Here is a 13,787-nt window from a genome sequence, read left to right as displayed (position 1 = left end):
CCTTTTTCCATTCTTAGCATATTTTTCCATAGAAAAATGGTTAAATGGGTACTTAGATATTTGTCTGACTTTTGCAATCACATAAACCGATATACAAAGAAATTATGATATCTTAATATACTTATAGCATTTTGTAAGAAACCTCTAGCGTCGCATAAGATTTTTAGAGTTTTTCTTTAAAAAAAAATTCTAATGTATTTATGTCGGTAGTTTAATAGAGATATTTCAACAGGACACTCTTTATAGTGTTCTTTGGAGATATCATTGTTGAGTCAAATATTGGTCAGTTTTGACCAAGTGATCATTGTTGAGTCAAATATTGGTCAGTTTTGACCAAGTGAAGAACAAATGGAGTAAAGACGTAAATGAATAAGACCCTCATTGAAGCCATCCGAAAGGTGGATCTGGCAGAACACAACCACCTAAATCCTGATATGGGAGGTTGGTACGAACGTCGGATCCACCTTCCAGTTCCACCTTCCTACGTTAGGGCTCGGTACCTCTGCCACGATCATCTAAACCTACATAAGCATATCACGTTTGCCCTGAAAAAAGATCGTATATGTTATCTTCTAAACTCAGCCTTAGTGAATTCTTTCCTTACACTGCAAAAAAACACCTCACTCACCTGAGTTTCATATGTGTTTTCTTTGTTTTTACCAAGCTATGTCACCTAAATCCAATCGGAATTTGGGAAGAGCTCGTTACATGATCAATCTTTACGACATCATCAATCTTTAATTGTCTAACTCAGTTTTTTTAATGAAGTCTTTGTATATCTTCAAAATTATAAAAAATTTTGTTTACAAAAATTATCATGCCACATGAATAACTAAACAACTTCAGATATTTGCGTTGTGACGAGGGACCCGAACCATTCCGTCTCGAAGCCTCTGCCAAAAACTTCTCAGCGTCTCTTCTTTGTTCTGGACTATGCCAAACAAATCTTTCGAACTCTTTTATGATACTTTACTGTTGGGAAATGCTTCACAAAAACTGAGGCAACCTCCTCAAACGACTCTATTGATCCTGATAGAATTGTAGAGTACCAAAATCTAGCTACTCCATTTAGGATAGTGGGAAAAATCCGGTACATGGTTGATTTGTTGGTAGTAATAGACTCAAGAGGGTAATATAATTGTGAAGGAAGATCTGCATGTCACCTGATCCATCGTAGGTTTCTAAGACGGGGCATTTGAAGTCCCTGAGTCGCTCAGCATTAAGCATCTCTAAGCTCAGAGGAGGTGGTGTATCATACCCAACACTAATGTTTCTTTCTAAGATATTCTGTTAACTTCAGGATCTCCATAGCTCTGAGAGAGGGCTCATCTTTCTCTGGAGGAATTTCTATCACAGGTACTGGAGCAATCTGGAGGGAAATCCCCTTCCTTATGCTCAACTATGGTGATGGCCGCTTCATGTTCTTTTCGCAACCTTTTATCTCTTGTGTCCTCACATATCGCTTTCTCCTTTCGGTTTCTTCTTTTTCTTCCTGCCATAACTTTTCGATAGCCTCTAAGTTTCAGTCTTTCCCAATGAATGGGGTAAATGTCCCTGCTAGAGTGGCGAATCGATTCTCTGTGAGCGATATGTAGGGCTCTCCTCTCTTCCATTTCTTTTTGCCTTCTCATTTAATCCATCTCCTCATCTAACTTTTGTAAAGTGCACTGCATGAGTAGCATTGCTTCTTTTTGGCGCTTTTTCTTTTCCTTCAAGCATGCAATTTCTTCTGCTAAATCTTCTTCTGCAGACAGGTTGGGTTCAAGGTATTTTAAACGTAAGTGATAAATTTCACGAAGAAATTAGATCATAGTTGATACAACGGTCAGATCTAGATTTAATCTTGTCCATCGGATTGTCTCTGGTATACAACAAAAATAAAGGCTCCTAGCGAAATGCAAAATGCGGGCGGGCGTCTCTAAAGTGCCCTAAATGCCCATTCGCCCACGCCAGGCGCGTTCAAACCATGCAAAGTCTTGGACCATTGTTTCTTTCATACTCAAGTATGATAGAATAAGTTATTACAAACCCTTCACCTTCCTCTTAATCAATGGATGTAACAGACTTTCTTGAAATATTCCATATTTAAACCCAAAGTTCGAAAATTAACACCTTATTCATACGGAATCGGTTTTGAGCAAACCAAAGCTTGAAATTCAAGCCCTCTTCGAGACGTACGCAACGGTGTGTTCCTTGAGCCGTTTTGACAATTGAAACTAGTCAAAAGTGTAAAAAACGTTCCTGGTGGATTATTGATTCCAACATGTGTATCTTCTGACACTGACAGACCCCTCAATATTACCGGTTCATGCTTAGAAAGTGGGTTTTTTCGCGTACCTTCGCCTTCCATGAAGCATAGCTCTGTTCAGGTTATTCTCAAAGGTCGGACGGACTGAGCTCAAACACTGGTATCTTTACTTCAAATTGCAGCTCTATCTAGGTTACAACAACTTTGACAAAAGTCTTTCTTGTGTAATCATCAAGGGCTCTCCCATGCCTACTTCAGGTGATTTTATCAAAAGCCTGTATATACAAAGATCCTTTGTCTCACCGACAACCCTTGGTTAGAGTGGTAAGAGGTACAGTCTTCCACCTTCGAGGTCAATGGTTCGAGGCACGCTGAACCATTAAAAAAATCCTTTGTCTCCCTAGATGCCATCTTAATTTTCTTGGACATAGACCATCAGCCTTCAATTAATAAGGTCAAACATAAATTTTCAAGCAAAGAAATTCAACATATTTTGTACAATGCTGATCCAATCCGAATGGTTCAGATTCTAGGATTTTTCAACAAACCTTTTTCTTCTTCTTCAAATGGAGTTGGTTTTAAGTCATTTTGGTCCTCTTTGATTAAACATTTAAACTTACTAAAAATTACGGATTTGTTCAAAAGGCTAACCGCCGATCTAATGTCGTTACCCTTTCCGTTAGGTCAACGGGTTCTTGTTATATAATCCGGGTGCATACATAAATTTTCGAAAATGACTGTGTGGCTAACTTATTGTGGTAAACTGTTATAGTGTGGTATTAGCCACACCCTTTAGAAATTGCAGAACTCCTCTCCCTCTCCTGGTATAGTTGGCTACCGAGGGTATTGACTAAAATGAGGGATCTGGTTTGGTATTGACTAAAATGAGGGATCTGATTTGGTTAGCTAACTTAAAACACAAGAATTTTTCACAAAATTTTAGCTACCCTTTAGTTATTAACCAACATTTGGAAGTTCGATAACCTAGCAAAAAACTTAATGACCAAGTCAAAAATCCAAAAGATAAAGATTTACCCTAATTAACTTTTAACTTTATCTTATTTTGTTAGTTATAAAGTATGACTAAATCCTAATAAGTTGGTGTTATTTTGAAATGTTCTTTCCCTAAACTTGCTTATTTCTCTCATCAGTATAAAAACTACTTCTACCCCCACCACTGTCACTTTTTCTATTCACAAAAATTATGACCATTCATAATGAAAATGAGAACCAGATGGAAGTTGCTAGGGTTGAAGTTGGTCTTAATAAAGACTTAGATGATGATGGAAAACCAAGAAGAAGAGGTTTATATATATATATATATTTTCATTTTTTTAATCTTTTTGGTTAGATTTACAATGTTTGTAGGTAAAAATTTTCATCTTTATATATGTGTGCAGGAACTATGTGGACATGTAGTGCGCATATAATAACAGCGGTGATAGGTTCCGGGGTGCTATCGTTGCCGTGGTGCACGGCACAACTAGGATGGATATTTGGAGCGATTGCTTTGAGTCTCTTCGCAATCCTCACTTATTTCACTTCAAATCTTTTAGCAGATTGTTACAGATCTCCTGACCCTGTTACTGGAAGACGTAATTACACGTATATGGACGCCGTTGGAAACAACTTAGGTACCCACTTCCTTTAGGTCTTTACAGGACTTGAAAACCTAATAGTAATGGTGAATAATTCATGGAAATTCCTTATGTATATTCTAACACTCTAATCAATGCAAATTCAATATTTGTACATTTAGGTGAAAAAATGCGAATGCTTTGCGGTATCACTCAATATGTCAACATTGTTGGATATGCAATCAGCTATACTGTCACTGCAGGGCTTAGCATGTAGTAAGTTTTTGGATTACGTCGTTACCAATTTCCAATAAGAAATTACCATTTCTTTCACTCACAAGAAGAATGTTAAAAATCAATTATTTTTTGTGCCGTCGCTTTTATCCGAAAAGATTGAACCATTTTTTATTATTTATTTTTTTAATTACAAGTTTCTTAATTCTTTCGCCAACAGCGCAATATACAAAGCAACTTGCACCAAGCAAAAAGGTGATAATGCAGAGTCGTGCAAAGTCCCTCAATTTCACTTTATGCTTTTGTTTGGGTTTTTTGAGATATTTCTCTCACAAATCCCAAATTTTCATAAGCTTTCATGGCTCTCTACCATTGCGGCCATCATGTCTTTCTGCTATGCCACTATCGGTGTCGTACTTTCTTTCCAAAAAATTGCAACAGGCAAGTAATTTTGTTATTATTTATGTTTATCTGGTTGCTTAACATGCCCAAAATAGAGTTAAAACAGTCAGTTGGTCACAAATTAGGAGCCATAAAAGGACTAACCCGCGAATGTCTAACATGATGTATGCAGGACATACTGGGAAGACAACTCTGTTGGGAGTTGAAATCGGCCCAGACCTATCCGTATCTGACAAAGTTTGGAGAACTTTCAGAGCCATCGGTGACATCGAACTGGCCTACTCTTTTTCCTTCATCCTCATTGAGATTCAAGTGAGTTTGTATTAGTTTTTTCTCCCCCTAATGCCAAAATCTAACTCACCTAATTCTGATTTGTTTAGATCCTACTCCTATACAACTCTAAACAAAGTGAAATGTATATCCTTCAATTCGGGCTTAAAATAAATCTAATCGAAGTAGACTCAAATTCGTCTAACACTAATATTTTACGAGTCATATTTGACAAATAAGATACTAATAGAAGGTATTTGTTGGTCGCAGGACACAATGAGGGCTCCAAAAGAAAACAAGCAAATGAAAAGGGCAAATGGTTTAAGTGTTTTCACAACTAGTGTGTTCTATTTGTTGTGTGGTTGCGTTGGGTATGCTGCATATGGCAATGACGCACCGGGTAACATGTTGGCTGATGTACGTGAGCCCTTGTGGTTAGTTAACGTCGCTAATGTCTGCATCGCGGTTCACATAATTGGTGCATATCAGGTACAACTTCATTTCTTTCTTGAATAATTTTTCCTAAAATTATTTTTTTTCCAATCAAAACCGACCTAGACCCAAACGTGTCGGGTGGGTCTTGTGCGTAGTTACTACCTCCTTAAGATGTGCGTAAAAATGATGAGAAAATGAATTGTCTTATTGTAAGCCATATAACGTTCCAACCCATATGGACCATATAGTTAAGGTGAGACAGCGTTGTTGTTGTTTTTATGCGTCGAAAAGTAAAACGATAATATAATAATTGTGATAACCGATTAATCGTCATTTATAAAACGGAAAGTTTTGAACTATTTAATGGAAATTTCTTTTTGGGGCAGGTATTTAGCCAACCCTTATTTGCAACAGTAGAAACATGGAGTTCAAAGAAATGGCCAACTTCAAAGTTCATTAGCAAAGAGTACCCAATAAAAGTACCTGGTGTTTTCGAGTACAAGTTAAACCTATTCAGAATACTATGGAGGAGTTCTTATGTGACACTGGCTACCCTTTTAGGCATCACAATACCTTTTTTTAATGAAATAATTGCATTACTCGGAGCTACCGGATACTGGCCGTTGACGGTTTACTTCCCCATTGCCATGTACATTGCTCAGAGGAAGATAAAGAAGTATAGTTCAAAATGGTTTGGATTTCAGTTCATCAACCTATTTTGCTTGATTTGTGCTATTGCTGCTGCTTCTGGATCTATCTCTGGAATCATTGAACACAAGAAAAAAGAAAAAGCAAATCATTAGGTTGTTGCTTTTAGATGGAGAAAAGGAGAATTGGCAAGGTCTTGAAAGATAGAAATCAGTATATGTAGGTTGGTTAATTTAATTTTTGTTTGTTTGACATTTTTAGTGGGTTTGGTTTACATTTTTTAAATAGGGTTTAGGTCTTTCGACAAAAAAAAAATAGGGTTTAGGGTTGTTAATTAATTTTGAGGGTTTTGGGTGGTGTATGTATTTTTTTTAAACCAACTGTCATATATTACTGGTGCAAAAGGTTACAATTCAGATTAGGACATTTTGTAGTTGACTTACATTAAGCTATGATCGTTCCAATTTGTTTTTTCTAATCCGTTGAGATTGTCTATTTGCTTCTCGATTGAACTTTCTGTTTACATGAAAAAATTTATAACTAACAAAACAAGCAGACCTTGTGATTATTTTGTTCTTCAAGTGAATGTGACGTCCAGTGTGCTTGTGTAGATCTCGGGATTAGAAAATGCATTATGTTTTCAGAGTCCTCTTCACAAAGTAATTTTTTGGCAATGGCAAAAGATATTTCATTCACTGACGTCATTGTCTCTCCTTCGTCTACTGATCTGCACTTGAAGAGGGGCACTTGAATAAGGTGATCCCCCGACAAGAACAACACCTGCATCATTATATACCACCAGAATAGAAACTGCATCATCAAATATATTTTTAAAGGAAACATCAAAATTCATTTTAACAAAATTGTTTGGAGTTGAGACCGTTGTAGATGTAGAGGTAGATGTTGGTTGTTTAATTTTTAATTTCCTTATTAACAATTTTGCACCGTTAATAACTTCCTCAATTCTTGATTTTGTCTTATGAAACACTGTGTCGAACACTTTTCTTCCCAAATTTTCCAAAATACAATTGCAATTTAAGAAACAAGCCATATTCTTTTTGAGTCACACGCCCTAATATAATTATCGATTCCTTCAAACTGATGTTACAGTATATTAAAAGCAACAATCAATCACGCTTTCCAAATGAACCATAATGAAGTGGAGAAGTGAATGTCCTGAGTAGTACATGAGTAGTACATGAGGTGTCATCTAAGTCTTTCTAGATATACTCCAACTCAAAATAGAAACAATATTCATAGACATAATGTTAAAATAGAACCAAACATTTTCTAAAGAATGAAAAATGAAGAAGCTGTGAGAAAGTAAGATTGGATTAATTAACTTTCATAATCACTTCGATTACAATGATTCACTTATATAACAAACGATTTTAGAGAGAGAAAGAGAAAATCAGTTAAGAGTTTGTTAAACCAAATTAACGACTGACTTTCTTAACTAAGTCATAGACACACAAGTGAACCACACGAGTGGAGGTGCCGATAGACAGAGTGTTAACATAACTCTTTTAGAGTTAGTTAAATCTGTTATTCATCTTCTCCTTTCTGCTGGTCTTCTTCTTCTCTCTTACAACCCCCTCAAACACATGTTTCAAATCAGGAACAAACATGAGTTTGGATTTAATGGAGCTGAGAGTGGAAAACATAACTCCTTTGGTGAAGACATCTGCCAAATTGTCTTCAGTTGCAACAAAATTCACTTCAAGTGTATGATTCAAGACCAGATCTCTTATAAAGTGAAAATCTATTTCCACATGCTTAGTCCTAACATGAAGAACAGGATTAGATTCCAGATACTTAGCTCTCATATTATCACAATAGAGTATCATAGGCAGCTTAACTTCAACATTAAGCTCTTTCAGCAAGTACGAAATTCACAACATTTCTGAAGTGGCCAAAGAAAGTTCTTTATACTCTGCTTCAGTAGAGGACCTAGAGACCACATGTTGCTTCTTGGAGGACCAACAAATGAGTGTAGAACCAAGAAATACACAATAACCACTTGTGGACCTGCGAGAATCTGGGCAACTTCCCCAATCTGAGTCTGAATAACCTGATATACAAGATATATCTCCTGATGAAACTGTAATGTCAGCATTCAAAGTACCTTTTAGATACCTAAGGACTTTCTTTAGTAAAATGATATGAATGGTGCTAGGACTCTGCATAAACTGTGCCAAGTAATTTACACCAAAAGTGATATCAGGCCTAGTCATGGTGGCATACTGAAGACCACCAACAAGACTTCTATAAAAAAAAGGATCCTTAAGTGGTTCTCTATCCAATTTTGAAACCCTTTTTCCATATGACACAGGAACTAAGCTAGGTTTACTATCCAAAAGCTCAGACTTAAGAAGCATCTCAGTCATATACTTTGTTAGAGTCAACTTCAAAGAAGAAGATGAAGCACAAGACTTAACCTCTATACCCAAGAAATAGTGAAGAGGCCCCAACTGTTGCATAGCAAATTCATTTCCAAGATCTTTAACTAATTTGGCAAGCAAAGACACACTTGAACCAGTTAGGATGATATCATCCACATATAGAAGGAAAATGAGGAGCTGGCCATCTAGATAATGTACAAACATAGATGTGTCTGGAGAGCTTCTCACAAAACCCCATTTATGCAGATAAGAAGCTATCCTTGTAAACCAAGCTCTTGGATCTTGCTTAAGCCCATAAAGAGACTTTTGTAAGAGACCCACATAATCAGGATGAGTCGGGTCTTCAAAGTCAGTGGGTTGCTTCATATAGACAACCTCAGCTAATTCACCATGGAGGAAGGCATTAGAGACATCTAGCTGTTAAATAGACCACCTACGTGTCACAACCGATGTAAGAACCACTCTCACTGTCTGAATCTTCACCACTGGACTAAAAGTCTCTTGATAATCTATTCCTTCTTGCTGTGTGTATCCTTGACCAACAAGCCTAGCCTTATACCTTTCTAAGGACCCATCAGAGTTATACTTAACCTTGAACACCCATTTACATCCTAGAACATTCATAGATGGCAATGTTAAAGCCAATGTCCAGGTTTGACTTTGAAGCAAAGCTTTGTATTCTGCTTGCATAGCCTGAACCCAATGTTCATTTTGAGCAGACTCCTTATAAGATTTGGGTTCAGGGATGGGAGAAATGGCAGCAATATAAGAAGAGTGAAGGGCATGAGGTGTTGTGAAATGCACCACATGATCAGGAACCCCTTTGGGTTTAATAATACCACTTTTGAGTCTAGTTTGCATAGGGTGGATGTTTGTGGTAATGGGTAAGGTTGGTGGAGGGGATGGTTGTCTGGACTGATCACTTTGAGCTGGTGAAGTAGGAGGAACAAGAGATGGATGTGAGGAGGAGGATGAGGCAGAAGGTGATGGAACCAATCTCCTGATCAGCTACAGGATAGGTATTGTGATAGGAGGGTATGGAGTATAGAGGGCTAGGGGGTCAAGGAGGGTAATTGAAGAATGTGATATGGACTCAGTTGCTTTTGCGTAGGTAAGGTATATAAAATGTCTTTCTCAACAAAGGGAAAGCAGGTTTCATCAAAAATCACATGTCTGGATACATATTCCTTGTGAGATGATATATCATGGCATTTGTAGCCCTTGTGAATTGTGTTATATCCTAGAAAAACACATTTTGCTGATCTAGGACTAAGCTTATCCTTTTTCACATCTCCTTAATAGGGATAGCATGCTGAACCAAATACTTTAATCATAGAATAGTCTGGACTCTTATGAAACAAAACCTCATAGGGTGTGAGATAGGAGAGTACCTCTGTTGGAGTTCTGTTGATGACATAAGTAGTTGTATCATAGGCAAAAATGTGTAGGCATAGATGCCTGAAACAACAAAGTATTGCCCACTGATGTGATCTGCCTATTTTTTCTTTCAACTGCCCCATTTTTGTGAGGAGTGTACGGGCAGGAGTTTCTGAATATAATCCCACACTTATTCAAATGAGCCTTAAATTCCCCTTTTGATAGCTCAGGGGCTCCATCACTTTGAAAGCATTTGATGGAGACTGATAGAAATCTTTCGTAGTGTCTTTGGAAATTTTGAAAACACTCCAAACTGTCTGATCTGAGTTTCATAGGGTATATCCAAAAGAATTCGCTAAAATCATCCATGCACAAGATATAATACCTTATGTCAGACTTTGTTGTCACAGGTGTTGGCCCCCAGATGTCACAATGTATCAATTGAAGGGAACCTGAAGATGGACTATTGAAGGAGAGAAAATGCAGTCTGTGACTCTTGCTCAACTGACATGAGGAACACACAGATGGAAAATCTCTAGAACTCAATTTGATCTTCTTTTCCTTGTCTAAGCTCAGAATTATATCCTTAGATGGATGGCCAAGCCTATTATGCCATATTTTGGCAGATGCACTCACAGAGTAAGCCTCCTCTATGCTCTCATGAGTGCTATTATAGGGACACATGGTGAGATCAATGCTATATAAATTGTTAACTATAGGTCCATCAACAAAAATTCCATACTACAAAAGTTCCCTTTAGTAAATCTGGAAATAGAAAGGAGATTCTTTTAAATTGTTGGGACATGGAGTACCTTCTTGAGTTGAAAAGAGGTTGAACCAGTACTCACATTTGCCTGACCAGTATTATCAATGGGTAAGGACTTTCCATCTCCTATCATAACACCATTTTTGCCTGTATAAGGCGTACTAACAGACAGATTTCCCTTAGAGTAAGTCATGTGGTTGCTGGCACCTGTATCGGCAATCCACTTCTTATCATTTCCATTTAGACCAGATAAATGTGCTTCTTCTGGAATGGTTGATGGATTTCAGCACTATAATGGAAATGAGTTTGTTCTTCTTTCTCATGTTATTGCTCAAGAAACCCATCTTCCTCTTCTTCTTCTTCTTCCTCATGTTGTTGCTCAAGAAACCCATCTTCCTCTTCATCAAGTTCTTGCAGGTGTAAATTTGCAAAGTTTCTTTGAGGAGGCTTGTTAGAAATGGAAGATTATGAAAAATCCTTAAACCTCATTCTGCACTGTCTTGCTGTATGCCCCCACTTATAACAAATAACACAAGGGATTGTTGTATAATCAAAGAATATGTTTCTTGATTAAGACACTGGTTGTCTTTGATTTTGTTTGTACTGAATCCTTTGCTGAGAACCATCTGAAACTTGATTTTGATCAGGAACTCTAGCATTGGTGAAAGGAGACTTCATAGCACCTCTAGGTTGCATTATCCTTACAAAATAAGCCTCATTTTCATCAACTGCATCCTGCTCTTTCTGCTGATGTCGAAAATTGGCTCCCGGTTAAATCAGCATGAAAAAGGGAGTTGATGCATGACAACCTCCGTTATGATGGTATATTCTGTTTGGAGAGGAGAGATTCCTCTGTTCAGCTCTACTACTCTGCTTCTAATTGCTCCTTGCTCCTTGCTCCAGCTCCTGACTCCTTGCTCCAGCTCCTGGCTCCTGTTCGTCTGTTCCCGAGGGGGGAAACCTGCAAAGGGTTTGAAAACCGCTCCGACGTTCAAGACAGTCAGGATGCTCTTTGCAGTAAAAGAATGAATATTGATTGATCCTTTTAGGGGCGAGTTATGAGAACTCTGTTTTTGGGGGTGATCCTTCTGGGTATGAAGAGATTGTATTATTGGGAGAGTGAGTATGTCTTTTCTCCAGAGATCGTGTCTTTTGAAGGACGATGTGGGGGGCCTTTTATAGGAGAAGTTAGGCCGACTGTGATTAGTGGCAGTGGTGAGGCGGTGGCCGTCAAATCGTAATAGAAGTTGCCTCTTTCGCGTATCTAGGGTTTCTCTTCGAGTCTATCCCGGATTTTTGATAAGTGAAAGTTCCTAAGTTCAAGGATACTTTGTATATATCTTGCCAGAGTGATAGACTCTAAAGGAGAAGTTTCCTCCTTTAGATACGTGGAGTCCAATCGGGCTTTAACACTTCAAGATGTGTGGCCGACTGAGATCCTTTTGGAAAGTCTGGGATTAAGTCAATAGGTTGCGCAGCGCTGATATCTTCCCAGTTCTGGGTGTAAGATATGGGTCGAACCTATGGAGACCCCTTGTTCCGTTAGAGATCCCAGGGCTGATCTATTCATGTCAAGGGCGTTTGTGCAGAGCTGGTTTCTTCTGGCCGACCTCCCAGTTAGGGAAATGTGTGGTGGACCATCAGGGGTTTTTAGCTGTCCTGTTGCCTTAAATCGTGCTAAGAGACTTCTGATCTGATCTTTGACTCTTCAGACGTTAGTCAACGTCTGGACATTTTATGCATCGTCACTTTCAACCAATGCTCGTGATGGGTTAACCTACTTCTAAGTTCCTCAAAAGTTAGAGCTCCATCTCTATTCTTAACAGTAATAACAAGGGAGAATTACTAAAACCCCCCAACTCTGTTAATGGCTTTACTGAAACCCCCCACTTTAATTAGTAATTACTGAAACCCCCATCTCCGTTTGATTTAACTTTGATATTTTTAATATTACTTTCTTGCCCTCTTACGTTTTACCCCCACTTCTAATAATGCCTTTACTGAAACCCCCCAGTTTAATTAGTAATTACTGAAACCCCCCACAAGTTTGTTTGAATTCAGTTGATACTGGCTCACAAGTTTGTTCTTTACTTTGGAACAAAAATGAAAGAGAACTTTTAAGCTCTCATGGGTTTACTCAGAACCAATTAACTCTTTGGAAGTTACCCATCAATGGTTAAAATGGCTGAGCTTACTGGTCATACTTCTAGAGTTCTATTCATGGCTCAGGTAATGATAAAAACAAATACCCAAATCTCGATTCGAAGTTCCATTAGATGGTTTGGTTCAATTTTCTTACTCTTTTTAAATTCTTGTTTGTTTTGAAATTTGAGCATAGTCCAGATGGATGTACTGTGGCATCAGCAGCAGGAGATGAAACTTTAAGATTTTGGAATGTATTTGGAGCTTCTGAAGCTGCTAAGCCTGCACCAAAAGCTAACCCCGAGCCGTTCGCCAATATCAGTCGAATCCGATAAGCATAATTTGTTTGAGTAACTGCAACTATAGAAGAAGGCCGAATGCTTTTTTCCTCTTTGATTTTAATATTCATATACTTCTTGAATGTATTATAAGTTAGGGAGGATTTCTTTTTCTTGCTGCAACTTGCATCAAATTGGCTTCAAAAATCCAGAAAGCTCAGATTTATGAAGTCTTTTACTATTTTATTCTAAGTTCAGTAGAAAACTGAACTTATTTTTACATGTAGATTTTATCTAAACAAGTGGTGTATAAATGATAATACAGTATTTTCTTCTTTCAAGTTGATTTGTTGGTAATTGCTATTGTTTCCGAGAGTTCATGCTTTGAGCGGGTTCGGTTCCTTTCCTGATTGTGAGGTTCTTTACTTTCAAGTTGATTTATCGTCCTATGACATTGTGTATTATAGTGACTTCTTTCAGCATGGAGAAATTTGTACCGACATGAGAGGGCACAACCTGTGAGTTGAACATGATACTAACCTGTCCATAACCCTAAAATATAGGTTGTCTTCTAATTTTATAAAGTCAATCGAGCCAAATTAGATTGAGTAGTTTTTTTCCCTCAAACCGATAGCCTAAAGGAAATCGAAACCAGGTTTTCTTTGCAAATTGACACTCTTTAAAGAGATGGTTGATTTCTTCTTCATAATCTTCAGTTTTGTTTGTATAATATTGAATCGAAGGCCTTTGAGTGTGGTGAGTATTGCATCGTTCAACACTCGCCATCGAAGCCCTTCATAATCTTCACACATCCGACACAGTTTTGTTTCTATGTTATAGAATCGAATGCCTTTGAGTCTGGTGACTATTACATCGTTCAACCCTCGCCATATAAACGTTTGTATTTGTGGAATGACCTCGAACTTCTTCCATAGTTTTCGCCATTTTAAAGTCTGAAGTACTACCAGTAGTGTTGCTCGAACTTGACGGTTGTTTTGATACTATGGA

At 37.8% G+C, this 13,787-nt stretch overlaps 1 protein-coding gene across 1 annotated transcript; it reads left to right on the top strand.

Annotated features, from left to right (window-relative positions):
- Positions 1 to 2,767: 2,767 nt before the first annotated feature.
- LOC147537010 (amino acid permease 8-like) lies at positions 2,768 to 6,292 on the top strand. The gene is made up of 7 exons (XM_086641015.1): positions 2,768 to 3,552; positions 3,649 to 3,882; positions 4,008 to 4,101; positions 4,280 to 4,500; positions 4,634 to 4,773; positions 5,002 to 5,220; positions 5,553 to 6,292. Exons 1-7 carry the CDS (start codon positions 3,453 to 3,455, stop codon positions 5,967 to 5,969), a joined length of 1,425 nt encoding a protein of 474 aa, XP_086497141.1. The 5' UTR covers positions 2,768 to 3,452; the 3' UTR covers positions 5,970 to 6,292.
- The last annotated feature ends 7,495 nt before the right edge of the window (positions 6,293 to 13,787 follow it).

The sequence above is a fragment of the Eschscholzia californica genome, unplaced genomic scaffold, assembly GCF_041429995.1.
Source record: "Eschscholzia californica isolate CP2 unplaced genomic scaffold, dmEscCali1.0.p SCAF_5, whole genome shotgun sequence".
In the NCBI taxonomy this organism is placed as follows: domain Eukaryota; kingdom Viridiplantae; phylum Streptophyta; class Magnoliopsida; order Ranunculales; family Papaveraceae; genus Eschscholzia; species Eschscholzia californica.
The sequence above is the reverse complement of the archived record's forward strand: the minus strand, read 5'-3'. Positions and strand labels throughout refer to the sequence as shown.

Coding starts and splice junctions, on each gene's coding strand:
- LOC147537010 (XM_086641015.1), top strand. CDS start 3,453: ATGACCATTCATAATGAAAATGAGAACCAGATGGAAGTTGCTAGGGTT. Junction 4,102..4,279: donor ACTGCAGGGCTTAGCATGTA/GTAAGTTTTTGG, acceptor TTTCGCCAACAG/CGCAATATACAAAGCAACTT. Junction 4,501..4,633: donor TTTCCAAAAAATTGCAACAG/GCAAGTAATTTT, acceptor TGATGTATGCAG/GACATACTGGGAAGACAACT.